Below are 27436 nucleotides of genomic sequence, written 5' to 3'. Positions count from 1 at the left end.
TTGTGGCCTGGGAAAGCAGTTGAGGACGGCCCAATGCATTGGGACACTGCACCCGCGTGGGAGACCCGGAAGAGGTTCCAGGTTCCCGGCATCGGATCGGCGCGCATCGGCCCGTTGCGGCTCACCTGGGGAGTGAAACATCGGACGGAAGATCTTCCTCTCTGTCTCTCCTCCTCTGTGTATATCTGGCTGTAATAAAATGAATAAATCTTTTTTTAAAAAAAAAAAAAAAAAAAAAAAAAGAGAATCCTCAAGCACTCTAACATGATGGCAGCAAAGGGAACAGAAGGTGCTGAGTGCCTTCCTTCTGAAGCAGATTATCTAGCATAATGGCCCTGAAAGCGAGACCACAAGGCCAGCAGTGGTACCCCCTTGGGAACTTATCCAGGGATGCAGCTTCACAGGCCTTGCCCTGAGCACACTGAATCCCAACATGGAGAGACGGTGCCCAACAATGTGTACTCTCACAGCTCATTAGCTGATTCAGATGTATGTGCAGGTTTGAAAATTGCCAGTCCAAAGTCTTATCAAGGATTTAAATTCTAGAAGTTCATAGAAATTCTATTAGGAATCCAATTAGCATTCATTAGGAAGTATTTTCCATTTTACTCTTCAAAAATTAACTTGCAGACAGGTACTGTATACCATTTCTCATTGCAGGGTCCTGAATTCCTTGATGATACTGTCTTATTTGAGTTTATATTTCTAGTACCTTCTGCCAATCCTGGACCTACTAGCAATCCCTATAATTGTTGAGTACAAGAGCAAGAGCATTGTGAAAATGTGTCCGTGCACGTATGGCAATTATATTTATTCCTATGTTGATGGACAGAGAAAAACACTGCTTTCTGAAAACTTCTAGGATGGCAAAATTCATCTCCAAGTTCCCCAGTAACCCCAGACATTATTTAAGGAGGGAGACCATAGCTGTTAAATACAATCAATGAGAAATACCCAGTAGCCAGCTGTCCTCCACGCATGTCCACCATGGTGACCAGACATGATTAAATGAAATACAGAAATCCTGTTAAGTTTGACCTGATGATCACAAAAATTTTTAAGCTGGTATACAGATCCAATCCCTGGTATCCTTGTACACAAGCTTCACATCACCCTAGTAAGTCAAGAACACACTTGCTTGGGTGGTAAACTTGATGGAATGCTTAGCCATTCCCGAGATGCTTTCTCCTCATCTCTTTAGACTGCTTTCAAATAAAATAGACTGTATGTTTTGTGGTTGTTTTGTGTATTTCTGAATGTTGCAGGGGGGAGGGGGACTGAATCGGAACTCCCTTGGCCTGCAGACATGAAGCTGTGTAACTGGCGTGGTAATACTACATGCCGGCCTCGAGGATCGTGCTTCAGAGTGGTAATGATACAGAAGCGATTTTTCCAGTTTGGGTGCCAGATATTTTACAGAAATACCTCTTTTCTGGTCTTACCCTGGCCTGTCTTCTTTTGCTGAATAAGTTTTCAGAAAATTTGTGAATCCAAAGACACTTTGAGAAAAGATGAGCTGTTGTAGCAAGAAAAGCCACAGGGAGGCACTCTTTTAGGTTCTTTAGGTTCTTATCCATTTTAGGTTTTTTTTTTTTTTTTTTTTTTTTAAACTGACAGTGTAAAAGTGATACCCATTCAGTAGAAACCATACAAGCTGGTCGTCTGGTCTCTTTCAATGAGAATGATAGCTGGTGCCATCATCTGAGATGGGGCTAAGACAAGGAGCTGCAGTTCTTAGCCCTCTGATAATCAGGAGAAACTGATGCTCTTAGGTGCTGTGTTGCTGAGATCTGAGGTTCGCTAGGTGAGGGAACTATATACACATGTTCAATGTGTGTAAGGGGCTTTTCAAATGGTATCCATCCTAAGTCAAGGAGCATCTGTGCTGTGCTTCGATCTTTTTATGCAGCATTCTCTCCCTTTCCTGATATAGGATATCCCCTTTGTCGCTCATCTGCTTCCTCTATGCCACCTTACCCCTTCTTGCTTTCTACCCTTTTCTTTTGTGCATTATCACTTCTTCCTTTTTGGTCATTGTTGAACCCACTGTTTTAATTTTGTGCTGCAGAGACTGCCTGGTGTCTAACCTTATTTGTTTCCATGCTAGTTTGATACAGTTTATAGCCAAGATTCTAGCCAGGATACTTCTTTTTTTTTTTTTTTTTTAATTATTTATTATTTAACTTCAGTAATTACATTGTATTATGTGACACAGTTACATAGATACTTGGGTTCTCCCCACCCCTCCCCAAACCCTCCCACCATGGTGGATTCCTCCACCTTATTGCATAACCACAGCTCAAGTTCAGTTGAGATTTCCCCATTGCAAGCGTATACCAAACATAGAGTCCAGCATCTTATTGTCCCGTCAAGTTCAACGGTTTCTTAGGTATACCCTCTCTGGTCTGATGACAGAGCCAGCAGAGTATCATCCCAGTCAATTGAAAGCTCCAACATACCATCAGCAAAAATTTACATCATTATGGAATTAATTGACATAGTAATGAGTAACCAATATGTTAAAAGTAAATGCGGGTTCCCAGCCACCTTCTGTGACCACCTCACCTATACTTCAATTTTAGTTTATACACAACATATAACATTCAAAACATAACATGTTATACATAACATCATATCATCTTAAATTAAGGCAAACATGTGGTATTTAACCTTTTGGGATTGGCTCATTTCCCTTAGCATTATGGTTTCCAGTTTGGCCCATTTGGCCACAAAGAACTGCATTTTGTTTTTTTTAATAGCTGAGTAGTATTCCATGGAGTAGATGAACCATAGCTTTCTTATCCTATCCTCTTTTGATGGGCATTTTGGTTGTTTCCATGTTTTTGCAATTACTGATTGTGCTGCTATGAACATAGGAGTACATGTTGGTTTCTCATAGAACAAGTGTTCTGGATATATTCCTAGGAGTGCTATTGCTGGATCATACGGTATGTTGAATTTGAGTTGTTTGAATATTCTCCATACTGATTTCCATAGAGGCTGTACCAGCCTGCAGCCCCACCAGCAGTGGAGTAGGGTTCCCTTTTCCCCACAACCTCGCCAACAAGTGTCGTTGGTGCTTTTATTCATGTGGGCCAGTCTTACTGGCGTTAGGTGGTACCTCATTGATGTTTTAATTTGGATTTCCCTTATTGCCAGGGAACTTGAGCATTTTTTCATATGTTTATTTGCCATTTGGGTTTGTTCCTTTGTGAAGTGTCTGCCCATTTCCCGTGCCCATTTCTTGAGTGGCTTGTTTGTTTTGACATTTTGGTTGTTTTGTAGCTCTTTGTATATTCTGGATATTAGCCCTCTATCACCTATGTCGTGTGCGAAGATCTTCTCCCATTCTGTGGGTTGCCTTTTTACTTTGTTGATTGTTTCTCTAGCTGTACAGAAGCTTCTTAGTTTGATGAGGTCCCAATTGTTTATTTTGGTCTTGATTTCTACTGCATCTGGAGTCTTTTTTAGGAAGTGAGGGCCTACCCCTAAGTGTTCCAGTGTGTTTCCAACATTTTCTTCCAAAAGTTTGAAGGTTTCTGGATGTAGGTTTAGATCTGTTATCCATTTAGATCTGATCTTAGTGTATGGTGAGAGATGTGGATCTATTTTTTTGTTTCTGCAGGCTATCAACCAGTTGTCCCAGCAGCATTTATTGAACAGACCTTCCCATTTGCCTGGGTTGTCGTTTGTCTTTTTGTCAAAGATTATTTGGCTGTATCTGTGTGGGTTTCCTTCTGGCGTTTCTATTCTGCTCCATTGATCTTCCTCTCTATCTTTGTGCCAGTACCACGCTGTTTTGATAACCACTGCCCTATAGTATGTCCAGAGGTCCGGAACTGTGATTCCCCCTGCTAACTTCCTGTTCTTCAGGATAGTTCTAGCTATCCGTGGTTTTTTGTGCTTCCAGATGAACCTTTGGATCATTGTTTCCAGTTCCATGAAGAATATTTTGGGCAATTTGATTGGGATTGCGTTGAATGTATATATTAGCCAGGATACTTCTTAAAGCTGATGCCAAACAGATGTTACTTCCTTGATATTTTGTTCTAACCTAAATTGCCTTTTTTTTCATTCTGATGAGTTTTCTTGTTGTTTTGAATACTTATTAAATAGGTTGAGTCAGATACTACCTCTGCATGTTAACTATCTTTCCTACTTCAAAATTAGATGGATTTTTTTGGCTCTAATGAGACTATACTTTTCAATATGAGAAATTAGTGTGTTTTCTTTATTAAATGTATGTTTCTTGTGATGGCTTCCTATCTTTTACACATCTTTACAAACACCCTAACAAACCTACTGGAATATAGCAAGAAATTAGTAACTGAATGCATTCATAAGATAATCTATATTCTAGATTATTTCCCAAATACATTTGTTTCAGTTATCTATTACTATATAACCAACGACCCCAGAATTTTGAAGTTTAAAATAACCACTTTAGATTTTCCTGAGTGGGTGAGTCATGTACAATCCATTTGGCATCAGCCGGGGCTGAAGGCTGTATTTCCCAGTGGCTTCTTCACTCCCATGTCTCTGTGCCAGGGCTTCCTTTGCTGTCCTTCTCCCTCAAGTGCCTTGTTCTCTTGAGCCTCCCCACACTCCCTTGAGGTTTATACTGCTACCACTCAGGCTCCTTTTATGGAAGCTCAGGACTCCAAGAGCTGCAAGTTGCAGAAGACACATGTGGAAGCTCAGAAACCCAAGCAAATGTTTTGAAGTCCCTGAACTGGCACCCCAAACACACTGTCACATCCAGCAAGTGAGTAAGGCCAACCAAGATTCAAGGAGCACACTCCTAAGCGTTGGCAACCATCTTTAATCTATATCCATAAAATTATTAGTCATAAGTGCAATTAACATTTTGTGAGAGAGGAGCATGTTAGAAGTCTCCTATCTTGATCAATACAGCAAGGGACAAGCTATCTTACTAGTTGTACAAATATACCAGGTTAAGCATACTGAATTTTTTTTGTTTTTGGGAACTGTAGATGCCATTGCAAATGGATCAATTTCATATTGCTTCTTGTAAAGATTAAAAATAGGTTTCACTTGGTTGGGTTTTTTTTATTTGTTGAGAAGTTATTTTTATTTATTTTTTATTTTTTTAAAGTGAATATACAATTTATTTAACATTCAAACTTCATTAAGACATGTGCAATATGGCAATTTTACTGAGGATTTAAACCCTACCTAAGATGATTGCTCGCTGGGGCTAGCAATAGGGTCCAGTTCACACTTAGCACTAATTAAATACTTTATTGAATAAATACAATACCAAACAAAATGCATTCAAATGCTTTCCTTAAAAAAAAAATCAGTTTTAAAGGCCTTTCTATTTAGGCTAATGACAAACACAATAAAGGCAGGTATGCTAGTTTAACATAATTGGCTGATTTTATACAGCACTTATATCTTTTAGTCCACAAGTATATTATTAAATGATACAGAACATCTAATACCACCATTTATACAGAACTAGGAAATACATGTCTAAGGAAGAAAGATTTTACAGACCCCATCTTTTATACCCACCCCAACAGTCTAACTCTAGAGGAAAAAGCCAGTGACCTTCCTCCTCACAAGAGCTCACGACTAATGTCGCTTTGCTATCAAAATCTGTATTTCTGATCCGTTATGAGCATTGAGACAAGATTCAAACATTCCCAAAGAAGCACAATGCCACGTTGTGATCGCCTATTCAGCAACAGCGAGCACAGCATTCAAACTATCTCATCCCAGGAATTAAATAAGGTCAGCCACATTCATGGGCATCTCCTCCACTGTAGTATTGTAGAAAGTCTCAATGTCATGAAGAATCCTCTTGTCTTCTTCAGTAACAAAGTTTATAGCCACACCTTTCCTCCCAAATCGACCCCCTCTGCCAATTCTGTGAATGTAGTTTTCACGATTGGTAGGTAGATCATAGTTTATGACCAAAGATACTTGTTGTACATCAATCCCACGAGTCAACAAGTCAGTAGTGATCAGAACACGGCTTGAGCCTGATCGGAATTCTCTCATGATGACATCTCTTTCCTTCTGGTCCATGTCACCATGCAGAGCAGAAACTGTGAAGTCCCTGGCATGCATTTTCTCAGTGAGCCAGTCTACTTTGCGCCTTGTATTGAGAAAAATAACAGCCTGTGTAATGGTCAATGTTTCATACAAGTCACAAAGTGTATCCAACTTCCATTCCTTTCGTTCAACATTGATGTAGAACTGTTTGATTCCTTCAAGGGTCAATTCTTCCTTTTTCACCAGAATTCGAATTGGATCTCTCATGAATTTTTTGGTCACTTCTAAAACATCAGTTGGCTTGTGGCAGACAGCAGCACAACCTGAATACAGTATTTAGTTTTTGGAAAATTTCATAAATTTGATCCTTAAACCCCCGGCTCAGCATTTCATCTGCTTCATCCAAAACGAACATTTTGATCCATTTTGGAGAAAGGTATCTTCTGTTTAACATATCAAATACTCTGCCTGGTGTACCAACAACGATATGTGGTGCTTCAGCCTGCAACTTTTGCATTTCATTTCTAACGTTTGTTCCTCCAATGCAGGCATGGCAAGTTGCTCCCATATAGTCTCCAAGTGCTGGAATTACCATTTGGATCTTTAATGCAAGGAATAATAGCTCTTTGCTGAATAGCTGAAGGCTTCTCAAAGCCATAAGCATAGATGCCCCAAAGAAGAGACTCCTTTAAATTCATATCATCAAAGTTGTCAACAATTTCATTCCAGTTGCTGTCGATGACACCATCGGGGTCCATTCCCTCTGGGCCGCCATGTTCTCTGTTATAATCCGCAGAGCCACCAGACATGTCCGAAGAGCCCCTCAGCGCCCGACTGAAAAGACAGCCGAACCGGGCCGCCCGTTTTTTATAGGCTCGCTGAGAAGTTATTTTTAAAAAGATAGGTACTTGGAGTACCAACTCACTACTAAAAAGAAATAACATAGTGCCTTACGTACCTCAAATTGAGTCTCCATAGTCTGTCAGGGCTCAAAAGTGTCAGATTGGGATTTTCAGATTAAAGATGTTCAACCAATAAAGTCTATGCAAAAATTCAAAATCTAAAAAACCTGAAATCTGAAGTGCTTCTAGTTACTAATATTTTAGATAAAGGCTACTCAACAGGTACTACAACAAGCTCAAAGCTAATATTAAAACTATAGTGAACTTTTGTTTCTATATATAGCTATAGTAAACCAAAAAAAAACCAAGAAAATGAATTTAAATATCCTTTGAAACAGGTTTTTAAATATTATTCCTATCTCAAACAACATGTATTGTAACTATACAAGAACAGCAATACATTTGAAATCATCCCAACTGATAATAGTAAAATGGAATGCTAAAATATATAGTCCCTCTACATGGTAAAGTTCAAGTTAGTATATGTGGTAATACCAAGAAAATTGAAATACCACATTTTGGCAAGCACCACAACATGTAGTAACTTGTTTTTTCTTAGACAGCTATGAACAGATGCCAGATCATGGCCGAGAACAAGGGTTTTGCATATTTATACTCTCAAAGATTCTGAATATTTATATAGCCAAAATATCTTGCTGGAAGATGCTCATCAGTTCCTAAAGAAAATAAGCGGTGTTATGGTGTAGAGATCTCAGAGATGACACTTTAGCAATGTGATTAACTTATTATAGTAATAATGAGGTGGGTTGGTACCAGGTGCCTCCACATGCACTGCAAAGTCCTCAATATAATCACCACGGTATTCTTACTACAAATACTTTATTCTATAAAGTGACATCAAGCAGATTCAAACTGAAGGATATTTCGCAGACTAACTGGCCTGTGTCAAGGTCATGAAAGGCAAACACCAAGGAATTACTTTATGTGGTAGGATGCTAGAGAGAAATGATAGCTGGATGTAGCTCTGGAATTGGAATTCATTTGTGGAATAGATGGACACACTTGAGAGACATCTGGATGAAACTAGAATAAAGCCAGTAGAATAGATTAGATCTTGAATCATTGTTAATTTCCTAAATGTGCTCACTATAACCAAAGTTATGTAGAAGTACTAAGAAAAACACACCAGATTTCATTAGATTAACGGACATTAGATTAAAGGATATATATATATGTATATGTATATATATATATATATATATATATGTATGTATATACTCTTTTGTGTAGCTAAGTGAACAACAACAAATGATAAAGTGAGTTTGCCTTTGTAGACTCATAGTAAATGGTATAGGGGATTATTTATGGTGTTTATACACAGAGATCTAAAAGAATTAAGGTATATATATTCCTCTCCCGTCCCCCTGACAACCACCATTGGTTCAGAGATGAGGCAGAACACAAATGGCCAGTGAGAAAGTGAAACCTGCTCCATGCCAGAGCAGCAGAGCCAAAAGGACAGCCTGGGCTGAAAGCAGGACCTTCCTGAGAGCCAGGGACTGGCTCTGGCTAGGGATCATGTGTGTGTCATGGGACAGCAAATACATAAATTGGATGAAAGTGTTGGGACAGAGTATAAGAGACAAAGGGCCAACAGCAGGTGCTGTTATAGTAGTAGCCCCTTACCTGCAGTTCTCTTTCTGAGGTTTCAATGACCAGTGATTAACCACAGTACAACCATATTAAATGGAAAATCAAGAAATAAAACCATGTTTTAAATAACATTCCTAATAGTATATTGCAAGTTTTCTATCCTAGTAATAGTTGCTAGTCTATTAATGTGCCTGCACTGAGTTGGAATTGATAATATGTACATGAATTTATCATATGCATATAAAGGGAAGAACAGTGTATATAAGCTTGAGCACTACCCCTGGCCATTGGTGTCTCTGGGAGTGTAGAAACATGTACCTTGTGGATAGAGAGGGAGCTGTGGTAGTTAGTTAGTTATTTATGTAGAGCTACTCTGTCTTTCATCCATGAGAAAGAATGTACTATGCAAATTTATGATATCAAAGAATTTTCCACATAATATGTATGCCCTTGAAGAATTACAGGAGAATGCCAGTTTAGAATCATCACTTTGTTCAGTCACTTGTATGTTCTCCACAGCCTGTCTGCCCACCTGACCAAGACTTCTGAGAAATGTTGCTCCTTTCAAATGTATATTCAGATCACTGTTCTGCAGTCAACTAAAACAGTATGGATTTATGCTACGATGTTCTTTGATTTTTATAAGGATGTACAAGGGATTTGGAGAGAACACCAGAGCTGTGTTTTGATCGGTGTAATTTGGAGTCGTGGGGAAAGCACACTGGGCAGGGAATCATCTAAGTCAGGAGCTGCGTCTAGTCAAAGTCTTTGATTGTTCTGGAAGACAGCTGAGCACAAAGATCCACTGTTCCATGCATTTGATTGCTTTAATTGTATCCTCTGGGTGTGTTAACTTAATAACATACTTATTAAAGTGAGGAAAGACTTGCGTTGTAATTTCTGTGATGCTTGTAGTCACACCCACATTGTCGCCATGCTTCCCTTCCGCTTTAGCCTTTCCCATATCTGTATTTCAAATAACCACTACTTCTTTGAATTACATTTAATTAAGAAAGTTTTTTCGCTCTGCTTTCTTTCCTGTTGTGTCATGTTGGTAGCAAGTTAATCCTAAATCTCTAATAACATCAGTGGATTAAAGAAAATTATAACTTCAAGAATATTTTAACTTCACTGGCCTAATTGTTAACATCTCTCGCAGTCCGTTGGGATTTGGAGGATTATGCCAATTAGATTGGTCTTCTGCAACTGAACACAGCAGCCATAAAAGTGACTATTGTGTTTTCAGCAGCATCCTAGAGGTATTTAATTTGCTTGGCTATAATAGATTGTCAGAGCCGTAAACGTGAGGCGAGTAAAGTAAACGGTGTAATGTTGGTAATTATCTGAATGGATCCATTGTAGTGTTACTGCATTGTTGTATGGGAAGGAGCAAGATACAGACATCCCATATAAATTCCCATTTTCAGCTTTATTTCCTTGCACATTTTTTCTAAGACATTTAAAGAGAAAACAACATAAACTGGCATTGCCATTCTCTTTTTATCTATTCCCATTATCCTTTGTGCTGTGGCTTTACTGAAAGCAGCACACCCCATAAAAGCTAAATTTGTCTTTTCAAGATCTGTGACTTTATAGAACCGGCAGCCCAGTCCCCTCCACTGAGATTCATGGTATCCACATGTCTGATTGACCAGTTCATTCCCTTCCTTCAATAGCTAAAGAACTATAAATCCAGCATGGTTGGATAACTTACTGAAAAGCTTCACCATTTGTCATTGCCCCAGAAACTCCAACAGAATAAACAAGAACTTGGAACCTGCTGTCCCACCTGAGCTGGGGGAGAAATTAAGTGGTAGCACCAGCTTGTAATTGTGCAGATGGTTCAGTAGGATAGGCTGAAACCAATCCCTCAGGTGAACAGCAAGTCAGGAGACGTTGAGTTCGCATGCGTAGGGAAGAAAAGGAAGCAGTTGAAATATAGTTAATACTTTTTAAATAATCCATACAGATGATTAGCTTGAGGGCAGAAGGAATGGGCTGCATAGAAAATGTTCACGATGAGAACTAAAGGCAAGATCTAATCTGAGCGCCTAAGGTGTGTGGGGGGGGATGTGTGGTAATTGTCACTAAATCAGAGATTTGGGCCCAAAGGAATGAGGTGAAGCAGGCAAGGAATAGAATTGATACCTCAAGAAGAAGCAGTGTAGCAGGTTCAGTTACCTCCTACAACATTGGCATCCCAAATGGGTGCTGCTGTTCATATCCACTTGCTATTGCCGATCCAGCTCCCTGGCAGTGCATCTGGCAGAAGATGGGGCAAGTGTTTGTCCCCTGTCATCCACTTGGGATTCCAGACATTTGGTAAGGAACAAGTGGATGGAAGATCTCTCTTTTTCTATCTTTCCCTCTCTCTATCTTGCTGTCTACCTGCCTAAATAAAGCTTTAAAATAAAAATAAAAGCAGCAGGTGTTTCAGTCCTGGGCTTGAAACGGTAAGCAAATGGAGATGATGTGACCTTGATCAAGATGGCAAGAGTGCCTTCACCCAGCTATTTTCCCAGCAAGTTTACTGAATCTCTTGTCCCATCCTGCGCCAGTCACTTCACACTTAAGATTTGCTTATTGATTAAACTAACAAACTGGCTGAAGTCTAAATTTTGTCATGTATCTGCCAGATAAAACATTCAATCTCCTAGGAAACAAATAAAACCAGGGGAGTCATGTGTTCTGCATTACAGAAAACATAGATTGTATGAATTTCAAGTGAGTACAACTAGAAAAATGCTCTTCAGAGACCTACTCCTGCTGCCACAGAGTGTGCCCCGGAAGAATGGCAGAGAACAGGATGGAGGAATCACTTGCAGGATAAGAGTGTCTGGTGCCACACAGTCAGGACAGAGCACAGGTGCAGGAATGGCTGTTCTACTGCTTACAGTTTCAGAGAGACACAGTGGGGAAGAGGAGAAAAAGATGGAGAGCTTCTGTGATTATGAAGTAGTGAAAGAAGAAGGGAAAAATATTTGAAATGCTGTAGAAATAGAAGAAGGGCCTGACACAGTAGCCTAGTGGCTAAAGTCCTTGTCTGGCATGTGGTGGGATCGTATATGGGCACCAGATTGTGTCCTGACTGCTCCATCCAACTCCCTGCTTGTGGTCTGGGAAAGCAGTAGAGGATGGCCCAAAGCCTTGGGACCCTGCACCCGCGTGGGAGACTCTGGAGGATACTCTGGACTCCTTGCTTTGGACTGGCTCTGCTCTCGCCAGTGCAGCCACTTGGGGAGTGAACCAGCAGAGGGAGGACCTTTCTGTCTGTGACTCATTTTTTTTTTCTGGATATCTGCCTTTTCAATATAAATAAATAAGTTTAAAAAGAGAAATGGAAGAAAAAGCACAGTCAGCTGCTAGTCCTATCTTGTTAAAAAGGCCAAAACAAGGGTAAGAAGGAGAAAAAAGCCAACATAAACCTTGCAGAAAAATACAATTAAAAAGCAAGAGGAAAATGTGATATTTGCATATGTATTAGCAAGGAGTCAAAGAACATGATGTTAACTGAATAGTAATAAGGTGACAAAAGAGGTAACTGAACATTCTTACCTCATCTACAAGATTTGCACAGGAATAAGGTAGAAGAGAGAGAGATTTCCTTGAGTGTATACCTTGTAGTATAGTTTTAACTTTTGGAATCAAGTCAGTATTTTATGTATTTGAAAATGAAAGCAAGAAGAGTGGAATTAAATGTGAATACTGCTCTGGCTCGCGACCCTCCAGTCGCAGCCATGAGGGCGAACCGGGAGCTGGACTAAACTAGCTCCTTTCTGCCGCCACGGCGGCAGGACCAATCAGGGCAGATTCCTTTCTTAGGGCTGGGATGGACTGAACCACTCTGCAGGTTGGCAGCTGCATAGTGGCGTCTTGGCTAAGTGGAATCCGGCTAAGGGCTCTAGCCAAAACACCCCGCAAGGAGGTGGATGAGCCCTTGGTTTTGGGTGGCGAGCTCTGGGTCTTTTTAAATTGTAAAAGCTGCTCAGGGACACTCATGAATTAGACCAACTTTTGTATATGTGAAAAATGAATTCAAGGCGATTGCCAGTGATAGGGGCATGTAACTTTGTGCTTACACCGGCAGGTCTACTTAGTCAGGCATGCTGGGCCACAGTGTCTTGGGCAGAGACCAGGACAAGTGTGGGAATGAGATAAGCTGAGTCAGAGCAGCCACTGTCAGACGCAGTATCTGCAGTTAGGAACAGGCCAATTTGGGGAGCTGGGGGGACACCCTAAATGGGATGAGGTTCCCACTAAGCAGCAAGTGTGCTGGAATGGGGGCTGCATTCTGGCTAGGCAACAGTTGTTCTCTCCCGTGGCACTAGTGTGGCTGGGATTGGTTGCGCCAGGCCGGGCCAAACACCAACACCAACTGGTGTCCTGGGGAAGCAGGGTAGACGTGGGACGGACTAGGCAAGATCTCAATCCCTTACTGAGCCATCTGTGAGCTATACATGGGTATGATCGAGCCATGGTCGGGCTGAGACATCCAACAAGAACCAGAACGGGGTGAAAGCCAGCCAGAAAAACCACTGTCCCTGCTAGGACAGAAGGTGAACTGAGTAGGGCTGGCTCATGGACCCTCTGGTTTGTGCAAAAGAAGCACAAAAAGCAGGATAGGAAACAGCCCAGAATAGGCCATGGAAAGTTTCCCACCGACATACATTTGGCATGGGTCGGGGTGGACCAGGCTGAAGTGGTTCATGTCATCCACTGGCAAACCCAGGCACCAGAACAGGGTGTGGGTCGGGCCGGGTTTGGTCGCGACAAGAACTAGTACACAAGACAGAAAGCCAAGGTGAAGTTACCTGTACTAGATTTGAATGCAGCACCCAACCAGCACACGTGAGAACCAGGAAGGGAGAGGGCAGAGCCAGCGGGAGGATTGAGGGGCTGGTCCCCTCGCCGGACAGCTACTCCCACTAGATAGCATGGGCAGGGATGGGGACAGACCAGACTAAGGAAGTGGTGGGTTCCCCCCTCTTGGGTCATTACTCCCACGGGAGGACATCAGAACTAGGACGAAGGCTGGGGTGGCTAGATGGAGAGGCACTCAGCAACATCCGTGAGGGCTAGATGATTGAGATGGTTAGAAGGAACTAAGCTTTAATACCCATTCCATTGATAGGTATAGGAGCCAAATGGGAGGCGGGACAGACTGGACTAGTTGGCTATGCACATTGGCAGGCCAGGGTGGGAGGCATGGCTGGAGGGGGTTATTGTGGGTCACCCCCACTGGGCCACAGCTCCCACTAGTTGATAAAAGGGCCGAGTACGTGCTGGGCAGAACCAGGTTGGACTACTACACCCATTGGTTCCAGTGCAAGTTGGGCCTGAGAGCAGACCAACCCAGCAACTGCAACCACCAGCTGATCGTGGAGATGGACTGTGCCGGGCCCTGTGCTTACTAGAACATACAGGAATCTGATCTGGGAATACCTCAAAGTTTCTTTGAAGATCTCCCCAACCGAACTGCTGGTCTCAGAACCCTAGCCAGGAGGGGACAGAGGACAGAACGAGTCTATCAACCACCTCAACTGTATGCTGGCAGCGAAATACTGGGCGGATGACTATGACAATCAGTGGATTCTTCAATGACCTCATCGAGCTGGAAGTGGCGAGATTGGCAGCGATTCACAACTGGAGAACTATTACAACCACTTGAGCGGGTATCTCAGAGCATGCCCCAAGTCCGGGACTTTGGGTGGGTGGGAATCTGGGTGGGGCTTCTCCCTCAATATCCCCCTTTACCTCAGATATATGAAGGAAACAATATGGACATAAAAATCTTACCCACATCCCTATAGCCCCTAAACCTTTACACCGTAATTAACTATGTAAGATTGTTAACAATAAAAAAGTTATTAAAAAAATGTGAATACTATTTGAAAATGAGCTGACTTTACAGTGAATAGTGTAAATACACTTAAGGAGGCTGAAGAATCAGTCTAGTTACATTTGAACAAGGTATTTTTACTGTATGTATGCATTCTAAATTAGGGAAAAAGTTATATGTTCTTCAAGCTGGTGGTTTTTTTTTTTAGTATAGCAATTTTGTATGCGTTGGTAGTATTGAACAAATTAGTAAAGAAAATGATATGGGGAGGCTGTGTTTGTGTTTTCATTGTATCAAGAGAAAACAACAAATATGAAAACGGAAAGGAAGAATCCCATGGGGCTTCTTATCTCTCTCTCTCTCTCTATCTCTCTCTCTCTGTGTGTAGGGAATTTTTATGCCTTGGTTGCTCTCCAAGCACCATTCTCTACATAAAAATTAGTATTTTAGAGACATGGAGGATTTCAAGTATAGGGCAATGCAAGAAGCAAAATGGGCCTGTAACAGCACCCTGCACCCATAAAATAAAATAAAATAAAATAAAATAAAATAAAATAAAATAAAATAAAATAAAATAAAAGTGTTTCAACCCTGATGACTATGTATCAGAACCAGGCAGACAGCAGTTTGAAGGGATTTGTCCACCTAAAACTGGAGTAATTTTTCCATCCAAATTAATCCTCATAACCCATTGCAGAATTTGGGAATCTATGCATACTGATAAAATGTAATCCCAGAAACACACAGTAGTGTTTCCTTATCTGTGATTTTGCTTTCCACAGTTTCACTTTACCTTCAAGGACACTGGCTAAAAAATGTTAAGTGGAAAATTCCAGAATTGGCTCATCAATTTTAAGCAGTTTGAGTAACACTGATGAAATCGCCAGCAGTTTGGTCCATGCTAGTTGCCATGTGGGTCATCCTGTTGTGCCACATACTCATGCTGTGTCCGTTCCTTAATAGCTGTCTCAGTTATCAGACTGATTGTTGCAGTGCCTTTACTTGAGTAACCCTTATTTTAAATAATGACTTTCCAAAAGCACAAGAATGATGGTGCTGGCAGTTTTGTTACAGTCTATTGTTACATTTTTCTGTTTTTCTATCAGTTAGTCTCTCATACCTGATTCATACATGAAACTTTTTAAAGATATAAAGATATAGGAGAGAAACATGTAACACAGGTTAATATCCCTCAGTGATGAATGCAGAGTGAAAGAAATATATCATTAGGTGATTTCATCAATGTGACTATCATAGAATGTACTTACACAAACTAAGGTGACTAAGACATCAGTATGAGGTATACAATCTTACAGAACCACTGTCACATGTGATACCCACCATTAAAATTGTAACATCATTAAATAGCATCTGACTGTATATAGGATTTGGTACTATCCTGAGATTTAGATCATCTCTCTCTGGAGTCTTGAAAGTATTCCTTACAGGTAAAGAAGACCTGCTATAGAGAGAGGAATTGAATTAGAACCCACCATTTGAAACTAAAGTCAATGAGTTGACTCAAGCAAGAATCATTGATGGTTGCCACAATGTATAGGTGAAAGTTTCCTGAGTTAAGGCGACCCCATGGAACAGATGCAAAGGTGGTGTGCGAGGGACAACAAGGTCTCCCTCACAGTAAGACACATATGTTTACAGCCACACCCATGTGTGTCCACCGAGACCTGCCATCAGAGAGCAGCATGCCCCTCCAGCTGTCACCAACTCCCAGGAAAAACAAAGATAGAAACAAGGAAGTGTGTGGGAAAAGTTCAGCTCACCATGGTGAATGCTTCCATTTGCCCTGCTCAATGCTGGTGCAAATCTTGGCTCTGAACATGATTATGTCTGGAGCTTTGACCCCAAGACCTAACCTGGCCTTGCCTCATAAACTTACATCATATTCTCATACTCCCTTCTGCCCCCCACCATGCTTAGAAGCTGTACCCCAGGTGCTAATGGTTTTCAGGTTCAGGGTGTAGCAACAGAAAGACAACAGTCAGGCAGTGGGAATGTACAGCTGTGCCAATGGAGTGATGGGGAATAAATAACATCCACAGTGCCCAGGGCTGCTGATGGGCCAACAGTGCTGCCCAAGCCGCACTGAACTCAGTGTCCTGGTTAGTCTTTAGAAAGCATCATAAGTAGTATATTTTCATCGTCATAGAGTATCACACCCAAAATTACTTAGTAAAAGGACAAAAAACCCAATAACTTTACATTGTAGAGTTTAGTTTAGACTGCTTTTCTCAGGTTGTTAGTGGTAGCTAGATCATAAGTGGATCATAGGACTAGAATCAGTGCCCACATGGGAGGTCAGCACTGGAGGTAGCAGTTTTAATGGCTAAGCCCAACACAGCTCCCATGTTGTGTTTCTTAACAAAGACTCTCTTACAAACATAGCAAGCAAGTTCATGGACTCTAAGTGCAACATTAATACATTATGATAATCTCATTGATAAGCTTTTACTCTGATTTTATCAACCATCTCAGTGATGGACTTTATAGAAAATATTTTTCAGTGAACAACTCTTATCCATGGTCATCCACTGCATTCAATGTCACATTTTAATGTGACATTAAACCTGCAACAGTCCCTTTAACCTTCTTTTAATTGATTTATTCCCATTCTGTTTCTGCATTTCCCCCTTCTTTTCTTAAGAGCAGTTATTTTATAGACTGTCTCTTCCTTTGGGTTTTCCTAACTCCTCCTTACACACATTTAGTGGACATAACATGCAAGTAATGCCAGCATGATCTAATTGCCTTGTATCAGTCTTGTGGTGGCCACACACCTCACCACTGAGCATTCTGTCATGACTTGATTAAGATGGTATCTGACCAATCTCTACAATGTTATTGGGCAACAGCTTTACATACCATGCCACAACTCTGACCCCTGTAAGTAAATCTTTTAAAAAGAAACACTAAGCACAGTGAAAAACATGAGATTTAATAAGTGAGTGTGCAACTCACTATCAAGTTGCAAAAAAAATTTTTGAGAGGAAAATAGAATGATACCAACATACACGTAAAAATGTTAGTATTTGTAAATTTGAGAAAAGTACTTGAAGGGTTTTTTAATGCTGTTCTCACAAATTATCGGTTCAAATAATTTCCAAATAGGTGAGGAGAAGGTATGGAAGAAAAGTAATGAGCTGTGAGTCACCTAAAAATTGTAAGATTCTTTGTACAGACTGGCCTACAATATCCTACTCTGCCCCCAGAGTTTTAGAGAAGGATTGAATAGGGTCAAGTTTGCCTGGGAATTGCAGCTATGGAAAGGGCCCACTTGCAGAGTTCAGGTTTCGAACAGCAAACCAAGTTGTTGGATGCAGAGGGAAGTTTTATTTTTGCTTCATGCTTCTTCTGAAACTTGACATGCTTATGTTCTTGACTTTTTACTTCCTTATAGTTCTACACTGGTACATAGTCACCATGTTCAGCAGTCACATTACCAACCTGGTTCTGAGGAGCCAGACAGCAGTGATTAAAAAAAAAACAAACCTGTAGATATGTAGATATAGATGATGAAGTCTAGTTTAGGCTTTACATTTCTTATTCTCTTGTTATATTTAAAAGTTATTGATTAACTGTATCACAATTTAATTGATTTTCGGTGTTTCACTAGCAATAAAAATGACATGTTTGAGTTGCATTTAGAATTAACTTTCTGACTTTACACAGGATGATTTTCCAAGACCTGAACAGATGTGAGACTGTGTGATTGTAACAGGTGTCCATGAATTGGATTAAGGCATTTCTTGCATTTACATTTTCATAGGATGAAATAAACATGGTATTTTGTAGAAACAGAGCACTCTCATATAAAGCCATGATTTGATTTTCTTCCTGTCCAGAATACAAATTTTGCATTTCTTTAAATTGTAATGTGTTTTTGTGAGCCATTTGGTAAGACAAAAGTCATCCTTGACATATCTGTAATAGTACTTAGAGCAAACTTGTCAAAAGTACGTCTAAAAGATTGCTCTAGATCCTGGGGAGATATATTTAGTAACCACATCAAGTATGTTGTCACATAACACAACATTTCATTGATTTATTGGTGTTATTTTTGTATCTCACTGCAGGCAGAGAATTCAGCATTGGCTTTGGAAAATGAAAATCAAAGGGAACAGTATGAGCGATGTCTTGATGAGGTAAGCTGGTTGCCTGGATGGAGAGGCTCATGATAAGAGGCAAGGCTAGTTATGAGTCCCTTAATCTGATTTTAGTGCATGTATTTCCTAGCACCCACAGAACACTAACATTTTCTTCTCCAAAGGAAAGCTGTAAATGTGTGGCCATTGAGAAGGAAAATCATCAAGTTTGTGTCTGTCTCCAACCTCCCCCACTCTTCTCCCTAACTACTTAAATGACATCTGTGAATTCCTTTTGCTTATCATTTTATACTCTAGGACCTCAGCTTGGGTATGCTTGATTAGGTGATAAATTCCTTCTGTTCCGTTAGCCAAATCCCCATCCATGCACAAGAGAACTCACTAAGGGCACACTGACTCTTCAGGTGGATTCTACTTTCAAACAGACACTTCCTTTATAACGATGCATAGGGACAGTGTTCACATTTGGCAGCCAGAGTGAACAAATCAGGAGGTGAAGCACAAGCCAAGAAGAGGAAAAGAAAGTGAGGAAGAAAACTTTCAATGGACAGAAGAAAACAGACATATCTGTGAACCAATTCAATAAGTTTCACCCGATGCTAATGAAGATTTGAGAGCAAAGACAACGGGTGTTAGAGGGTTTCCTGGATGCCAGGGAAAAGCTAAAAGTTGTGCAGAGCCCTGATCCTGCTCTTTGCTACTTCTGTCATACTGCAGGGGATCATTGTACAAACACGCCATACCCTGTCTTCCCAGGAGGACCTGACCTTCATCTCACTGGCAAGTTCTCCACTGGCACTTGTCAATGATAGGAGTAATTCTTTGAATGGAATAATTTCTGTTGTCATATTGCTTAAAACCTAAAGGTTGCACATATGAGTATTCTGTGAGATTCAATTTGAGATTTGTTGCAGTGGAACTGACATGAGATTTTAGAAAAAGAAGCAACTCCATTTAATACTGTTCTTTTGCTTACCAGTGGGAATTACCAGTACATCTCCAGTCTTTATCTTTCTACTGACAATTACCCAAACTTTTTACAACCAAATCCTCCTGACATTTTTTATGCTTTTCATTCTCCTTCTACATTACCTATTCCCAGGAGTTGATGGCTTGAATACCAAGAACACATGTTTCGGTTTCAGCAATGCCATCGGATGCCACTTTCCCCCTAAATGGAAGTGGTCTCTCTCCTCTGAGTCCTAGTGGTACATGTTATTTTGTTGCACTAGGGCTTCTTATGTGGAATTCTGAAGCAGTAATGGCAGCTTCCTCTATGACCTTGTTAGGGATACAGATTTTTGGATCCTGCCTGTGGCCCACAGAATTAAATAGAGCCTTGGGAGTGGGGCCTAGAAATCTGCATGTGGCCGAACTAGACAATTTATGCAGATATACATTGCACCGTGAATAACTCTCCTCATGACAGAGATCACTTTGTGTTAGATACTGACACAAGACAACTATGAAAACCACACAGAGGGGCTGGCATTGTAGAACAGCAAGTCACTGCCACCTGCAATGTTTTGCATCTCATGTGTGCCAGTTCAAGTCCCAGCTGGACGGTTCTGACATACCTCTCAACTAATGCACATGGGAAAATAGTTGAGAACAGACCAAGAACTTGGGTTACTGCTCCTCATGTTGATGACCTGGATAGAGTTCCAGGCTTCTGGCTTCAGTCTGGACTAGCCTTCACTATTGAGCTATTTTGTGAATGAACTAGCAGATGGAAGATCTCTCTCTGTCCTTCTCTCTTTGCCTCTCTTTCCACCTCTCTCTCTTTCTCTCTCTCCCACAACTTTTTCTCTCTATTTTCCAAATAGGTAAATCTTCTCAGAAAATCTCATTGGAAACAGAATTAAAAAATTATTTTAATGCAAAAAAAATTGGCAATCCATGCGTACTGTATTTGTAGTAATATTTATAAGGAACTTTCAAAAATTTTTTCATATTTTTTACAAAATAAACTTGTCTTTTAATTCTACTTTCCATGACTTTTCTGAAGTAGTCTTTTACATGGTTTGAAGAACACTGAAAATCCCCAGGAAAATATTAATATTTTATATTTCAATTGTTCTGTATTCCCAACCATATGTGTGAGTACCTCTGGCAAAATGGTGTTTACAGTTGTAGGCCCTGTCAGTTTTTACAGAGACCAGAATAATCTTCAGAATGCCCAAAGTTAAAGGAATGCCCAAAGTAGTTGACACACAAGGCAGTAAAATGACTTATGGTCTAGTAGCCCTCATTTCTATTCCATGGATATTTAAAGTTGTAAGTAATGCCCCTCGTTCACATGTATTGATCAGTAGAGTTTCATTTCAACCTCATACACAGAAATTTCCAAGGAGACTTTATCTACATGCAGAAGTCAAATTGATGTCACTCACACCACTGACATTCTGTGTCACAGTTCTCTTAGAGGACATGCTTCCCCATCAGTTACAGAATGCATATCTAAATATTTTTTCATGTTAATGTGCTGTTGATACAAAGAGAGCAGGTTTGATATGTTTCATAATACAATTCTGAGAATACGATGATACCCATATCCCCTGCCCACTCTTTCATCTTTAGTTCTTGCAATAACATTATCTTTCATTTACATTTCAGTCAAGAGCTTAATGCTCCACAAAATAAAGAGCCTAACATATAAAAAGTAAGAAGACCCTATGGAACATATGCAAGGCCCATCAAATGATAACCATATGAAAAGAAGTCCATTGGTTTTCTGAATGTTCCCTTGACTGTATTCTGTAGATGTCATGAGAAAATGCCATGAAACATTTAAATTGTTTTATCTGAGTCTTTTTGGGTCATGTTTCCATTAAAGACAGAATTTTTCAAGAGAAGTCCCCTCTGTTCTTAATTTCAAGAATGAGCTGTTGTCAGATAGATGATTTGTGAAACAGAATCACCCCTGAGCAATACAAGTGTTTTGTATTCATGAACATTGGCCCCGATTTCACATGCCAGTTGATTTGTAACTAATTGCATGAAGTTAGACAATCAGTTTCCATACACTCTAAGAGAATGCTCTCGAAGGGGTAGTTGGATTTGATAATACTGCCAAATGGAAATTTTCAAGGCTTTTTATACTAATTAGACAAACTAACAAGGTAATGTCTCATGTAAGTTATTTCTTATTGGTGAGTTTCATAAAACATATGTGAGTGGATAAAAAAAGCTTTTTACATGGATTTTTGTTTTCTGGAAAATGAAGAATGTATGGAAGATTTGGAAAAAGGACTTGAGAGCCTGAAACGGTGTCTATGTGCTCCATAAAAGAGCAAGTTTATTCAGGAGATGGAGCCACATCTGCAGTTATACATGCACATACGTGCATTTTCACACACACCCACACACAGTGCATGTCTGCACATACTTCAGCACCATATGTGTTGCTATCTCTCTATTCCTTACCTTCAGTGTGAAGGCAAAACCAAGAATTTCATCTTTTTTCTTTGGGGATTGGGAAGTTTTCATGCCAGAATGTAGTTTGTAATTCTGGCTGTTTGATAGGCAGTTTCCTGGCAAGAAGTGAATTGCTGTTTATTCACAGTATTGCCTTGGCCATGTTCTCTTTCATACCAACTACTCCCATGTTGTGAAGTACAATGACACATATAAAATGAAGAACATCTTTCTGAAACAACCCATTGTATTTAGCTGGGACCACTTGTGTCCTACAAAACCCTGTCCAGGTATCAACTGCACACAAGATCCATGAGCTCATCATTTGCCAGCCTAAATGACAGAAGAGAGATAGGTGATATCAGGATAAGAGAGGAGAGAAACAGAGCAAGGGAACTGCCCTGAGGACCCCAGGAACAGGCAGTGCAGTCAGCAGCAGGGGTAAAGCAATGGGTGGGTGATCAGAGAAGGGGTTAGAATGGCAAACGGGCCCCTTTAGTAGAAAGAACTGGAGCAGGTCTGGTTCAGGATGGAAAAGAGATGTGATCATCATTACCTGTATTTTGGACTTCTCTGGGGACGTTTGAGAATACTGCCATCTGGCCCCACCACAGAGATTCTGTTCTCATTTGGAAATGGGGTGGAGCCTGGGCCTTGGCATCTTTCAGAGCATGCCTGGACATGGCAGTTTGGAGAGATTAGGAGCTGCTCTGACAAGTTACAAGTGCTGTGTAACAGAGGATGGAGAAGCAGCAGGGGGATGAAAGCTCCTTCCACATCCTTCAATATGGTGGCAGAAAAGCAAGGATCCACGTGGGAGTTATGGATTATATCTGATTACTCAACAATGTCTGAGTTAATACAAAGTTATAAATAGAAAAACCATACCCTGGCTGATATTTTTTGGTAAAGATTTATTTATTTTTATTCCAAAGTCAGATAAACAGACAGGAGGAGAGACAGAGAGGAAGATCTTCCATCCGATGATTCACTCCCCAAGTGAGCCGCAACGGCCGGTACTGCGCCGATCCAAAGCCGGGAACCAGGAATCTCTTCTGGGTCTCCCACGCGGGTGCAGTGTCCCAAAGCTTTGGGCCGTCCTCGACTGCTTTCCCAGGCCACAAGCAGGGAGCTGAATGGGAAGTGGGGCAGCTGGAATTAGAACCGGCGCCCATATGGGATCCCGGCACATTCAAGGTGAGGACTTTAGCCACTAGGCCACACCACCGGGCCCTGCCCTAGCTGATAGTTTGCAAGGTATGCTTCTGGGGCCCTTCTACATCAGAAAGATATTCAGCAATTGAGAAAATTGAATAGGCCTCCCTCAGATCTTCCCAGTTACTCAGTATTCAGGACAATTAGACTGAAAATCTTGACAATTTTCCTGTGTATGGAGGTAGAAAAGCTGGCTTTGCTTTCAGACTATCAGAGCTGGCAGCCTTAGAGTCAGTGAGATGTCTTAGTCAAGGTCTTCTGTGATTCTGCACTTTTCAGCACAGGGTCAGGGAAAACCTAGGTCTTCAACTGTAGTTCAGGAAACTGGCAGGAAAAAATGTCCATCAAGATTTAAGGCCAAAGCTTAACACAACAGTTGGCTGTTGAGAGCTACAATCATCTGTCTTGCTGCAGATCAAGACTAGAATATGGCATCATTACCAGAATGTGTTCATGCATGTCCTACACTGAAACCCTATGCAATTTTAAAACCATTGTCTGGATAGATGGAGATGAAAATGATTTTTGCTTATGGCTTTCACAGGCTCCAAAAGTCCATTTCAATGAATAAGTTGTGAAATTAACAGATGATCTTTCAGGTCGGCCTGAAGCTCTAAACTGAGTTATAAAATCAAGGTAATGGTCTATTCTTGTTTGCCCTAGTCTCTGAGAGTCCAGAGTTAGCACCTGCATTCCATCCCCCGTTATTCCTTCAGGATCCAGCATGATTCTTGTCCATACTAAGACACTTACTGCATATCTGTTAAATGAATGAATGATTAATAGCAGGAAATTAATTTTCACATTAGTTATCGTGGAATCCCCACGTACATATTATACTAATTTCTTTAGTTGTCTCCTCCGAGATGAGCACTTCTTTATTACGCACCAACTAGAAAGATAGCCCAGAGAATCAATCAGCTGAAAAGTGATGGTTGATTCATTTAAAAGATTTTTACTTGCATTAGGAGAGATCACTTGAGCTTAGACTAAGAAGTCCAATCTAGCATTCAAACAGTGCCCCAAAACAACCCCTTCTTGAGAAATAATGGCAAGATATTTTCCTCTCAGCTTTCTCATCCTCTCATTTGTGTCTTGCAGGATCAGTTTACAAAGTAATTGAATGATATCCATGCTCAGTAATTCATATTTGCTCTGGGATATTGGATACATACTTGCAAACATCTCTTATTGTTTTTATAAGTAAAATCCCCTGTTCTAAAACCATTCTCTCTTAATGGCTCAACTGATAGCTTCTGAAGTTCCAGCATCATGACTGATATTTACTGTTTACAGGGTAACTTGTACATCTGGTCCTGTCCTAGGCGGTTTCTCTGATTATGTCTATCAACTCATGCTTTTTTTGGCCCTGGAGACAGTTTCCTTTCCTATCTCACAAATGAGGAAAGTAAGTGTGCTTCCATATCCTGGTACCCCTCAGTGTGTCAAGACAACACAGCCAATCCCAGTGTTCTCCTTGCTTTCCTATAACTGCCTCAATATAATAAAGCATGCTTAGTAGCATGTAAAAGCTTATCAAAGCACAGCATCAAAAACATGTGCTTTTTCAGCCAGTAACCTGATGTGACTGGTGCTTTGGATGATGAAATAGGTGAGGATATGAAAGCCAGACCATGAGAAAACTGTCCGCACAGGGAATTCCCTGAGTTTCTCTTTCTTTTCCTGACTGTCCCTTGCAACCATGACTATCTTCTTAGCTTGACAAGCACAATTCTTCTCAGTCACCTTCCAGCCTGGCCTTTCTTTCAGTCTTAAGGATTCTGTAGGTCCAACTTCTCCAGCTCTGCCTGTCTCCCTTGCCAAATTCTCATATAAGGCGGTCAGTCCTGTGTCAGAGGAACTGGATTATCTGAAAGAATTCCTCCTGACCTCGCAATGAGATGTACTAGGCTCTGCTCCATGTCCTAGAGAGAGGTCCTTCAGGTCCTAGCGAGAGAAGCCAAGGGAGGATGCAAAACAAACCCCGGGCTTAAGGACTGTCAGCTTGTGACATGTACCCAAAGTCCCTCTCATCCAGCCCAGCTGCTGCTTTCCCCTTGGTCGTAAAGGAAAGGTAGCAGGTAACACTGGAAAGTAAAAGTTATTTGTTAACCTTAGCTGAACCCACCTAAGTGCTTAAGGCATAATGCTAGTGTGAGGACAGGGGCCATTCCAAGCATTATCCAGTGAGCCTTTTAGAGGTTTCAGGCACAAGCTCCAGATAGTTGTACTGGTGTATCTGAGAAGCCTAGCTATTAAAAGGATGCAGGAAAAAAAAAACCTAGAAACTATCCACAGTACAGGAGCAAGCATCCATATAATATACCTGCTCTTCTAAAGAACCCTGGAAATCCTTCTGAGTAGTACAACCCAATGCCAGTAGATGAAGAAATAACACAGCTATGAGCCTTTGTGCTATTCGCAGGTAGCAAACAATTGTCCAAAGTACATGCCAGAAGAAACTTTATCACATAGAGTCTGTAAGCCTGTAGGGCCAACTGCTTACATTGCAGAGATATAACACATTTCCTCTTGTGGGCTGTTACACTTAGGTTATTACTCTTTGTCTTCTATTAAATCATGGATAGAGGTATTTTTATGTGACTACTGTTACACAGAATGGTTTAAGTGACAACCAGTTCCAAAGAAAAGAAAATATTGATGCTGGGCAGTTTTATGAGAATGTAAAGCAAACTAGAGATCTGAAAAGGGATTTTTTGATGGTTTGACTTAACATTGGTGCATTGTTCCTGATTCACTCTGCATGAACAGTTTAGTTCTACTATTTTGCTTTATTTTGTGACAATAAAATAGGTGATATATGTCTTCAGTTTAAATTCCCAGTAGCTTAGAAATTGGAATGAATGTTTCAGCACTTAAAGATCTCCACTTAGATTTGAGTGAATTTGTGAGGGCTAAAAAATATTTATCGCTGCTGTGATCATGTATAAAGGAACAGAGGAAAAATGAAACACCAGTTAATGAAAGTTTGGCTTATCTTGGGCTGTGATACTTGTTTGGTGAGAGAAGCAAGGATGAGAATTTTCCATCTACTGGGTTACTCCTGGTCTGGAGCCAAGATGAAACTAGGAGCCAGGAACTCAATCCTGGTCTCCCAAATGAGTGACAAAGACTCAAGGACTTGAGCCATCACCTGCTGCCTCTCAGGGTTTACAATAACAAAGAGCTGGAACTGGGGACACATCCAGGACTCAGACTGAGATGGGGTGCAGGTCTCCCAAGTGGTGCCTTCACTGCTCTGCCAAATTCTTGTCCCTGTTTGATAGTTCTTTAACTCCATCTTCATTGAAAATGTCTGTAAATACTCTTTGTTTATAACCATGGTTAGCTTCAATAAGAAATGTCTTATATAATCATTGTAAATTTGGAAAAAAATCCTCTTGTGCATAGAGTTTAACAAATAAATTATAGATAATCTTTCTCTAATCATTTATTACTTATGATGTGACTTCCTGCTAACCAAAAGTTGATGACAGCCTGTGTTTTAATTTCCTGTGAGCCTTACTAGAAGCCAACGGTCATTAAGGATGTGCCGTTTTGTCAATACTGAGTCAAGAAACAATTAAGCTCCACAGTAATGTTGTCACCATAAGCTGTTCCACTGTCCTGGACAGGAATATAAGCTGAAATAGCTGAGCATACCACCAAACTGATTTGTTATTGAGAGAAAAAAATGAAAGTGCATTCTGTGGTCTTTAATTGAATGTGTACATTTACCATGGTGATAACCTCTTTATTGCTATGCGCTATAATTGTGTTTCTTGCCAATCTGTTACCAATTACCAGACATAACCAGGTCCTAATCATCTAACTATACACGTAGATACTAAGAAAACTTTTTGAATAAACAAAGGAGAAAATGGTGCACAGAATTTTCTTTTGTGTTGCAGATGTAAATATTCTGACTTCATCTCTATTGATACTATTTTCAGATATCATACTGATTGTTTAAAACGTATACGTTGACTGAAAATACCAACCAGTGAACCTATTTATCTTAATATTGTCGACAGTATCCACTTGGATACATAAATTCAAGGTTTTAATCCAAGGTTAAGTTCAGGGTAGTCAAGCTTAAGAGGTGCTTCTCTATCGGTTATTTTCAAATTCTCCAAGATATGATGGATATCATCATCCATATAGAAATAATGGATGCTTATTCGGAGATGAATGCCAGATCCTTCAAATGTCAAGAGCACAGCTTTAGTTTTATTATAAGCCTTAGCTCGAATGATGTTATGTGGCCAATCATAAGCCAATTCTGGAAAAGAAATAGAATTGCCCAG

At 40.5% G+C, this 27436-nt stretch overlaps 1 protein-coding gene and 1 pseudogene across 4 annotated transcripts in view; one reads left to right on the top strand and one right to left on the bottom strand.

Annotated features, from left to right (window-relative positions):
• Positions 1-27436, top strand: part of NCKAP5 (NCK associated protein 5) — an 845136-nt gene that overhangs the window by 624287 nt on the left and 193413 nt on the right. For all 4 annotated transcript variants that reach the window (XM_058664409.1, XM_058664408.1, XM_058664410.1 and 1 more), the window contains one exon: positions 18468-18536. In XM_058664409.1, coding sequence (XP_058520392.1) covers positions 18468-18536 — 69 coding nt within the window. The remainder of the gene's footprint in view (positions 1-18467; positions 18537-27436) is intronic.
• LOC101529207 (eukaryotic initiation factor 4A-II-like) lies at positions 5243-6860 on the bottom strand (annotated as a pseudogene).

This window comes from Ochotona princeps, chromosome 5 (assembly GCF_030435755.1).
Source record: "Ochotona princeps isolate mOchPri1 chromosome 5, mOchPri1.hap1, whole genome shotgun sequence".
Taxonomy (NCBI): domain Eukaryota; kingdom Metazoa; phylum Chordata; class Mammalia; order Lagomorpha; family Ochotonidae; genus Ochotona; species Ochotona princeps.
Note: the sequence above shows the minus strand (reverse complement) of the source record. Positions and strands in the feature narration are given on the sequence as shown.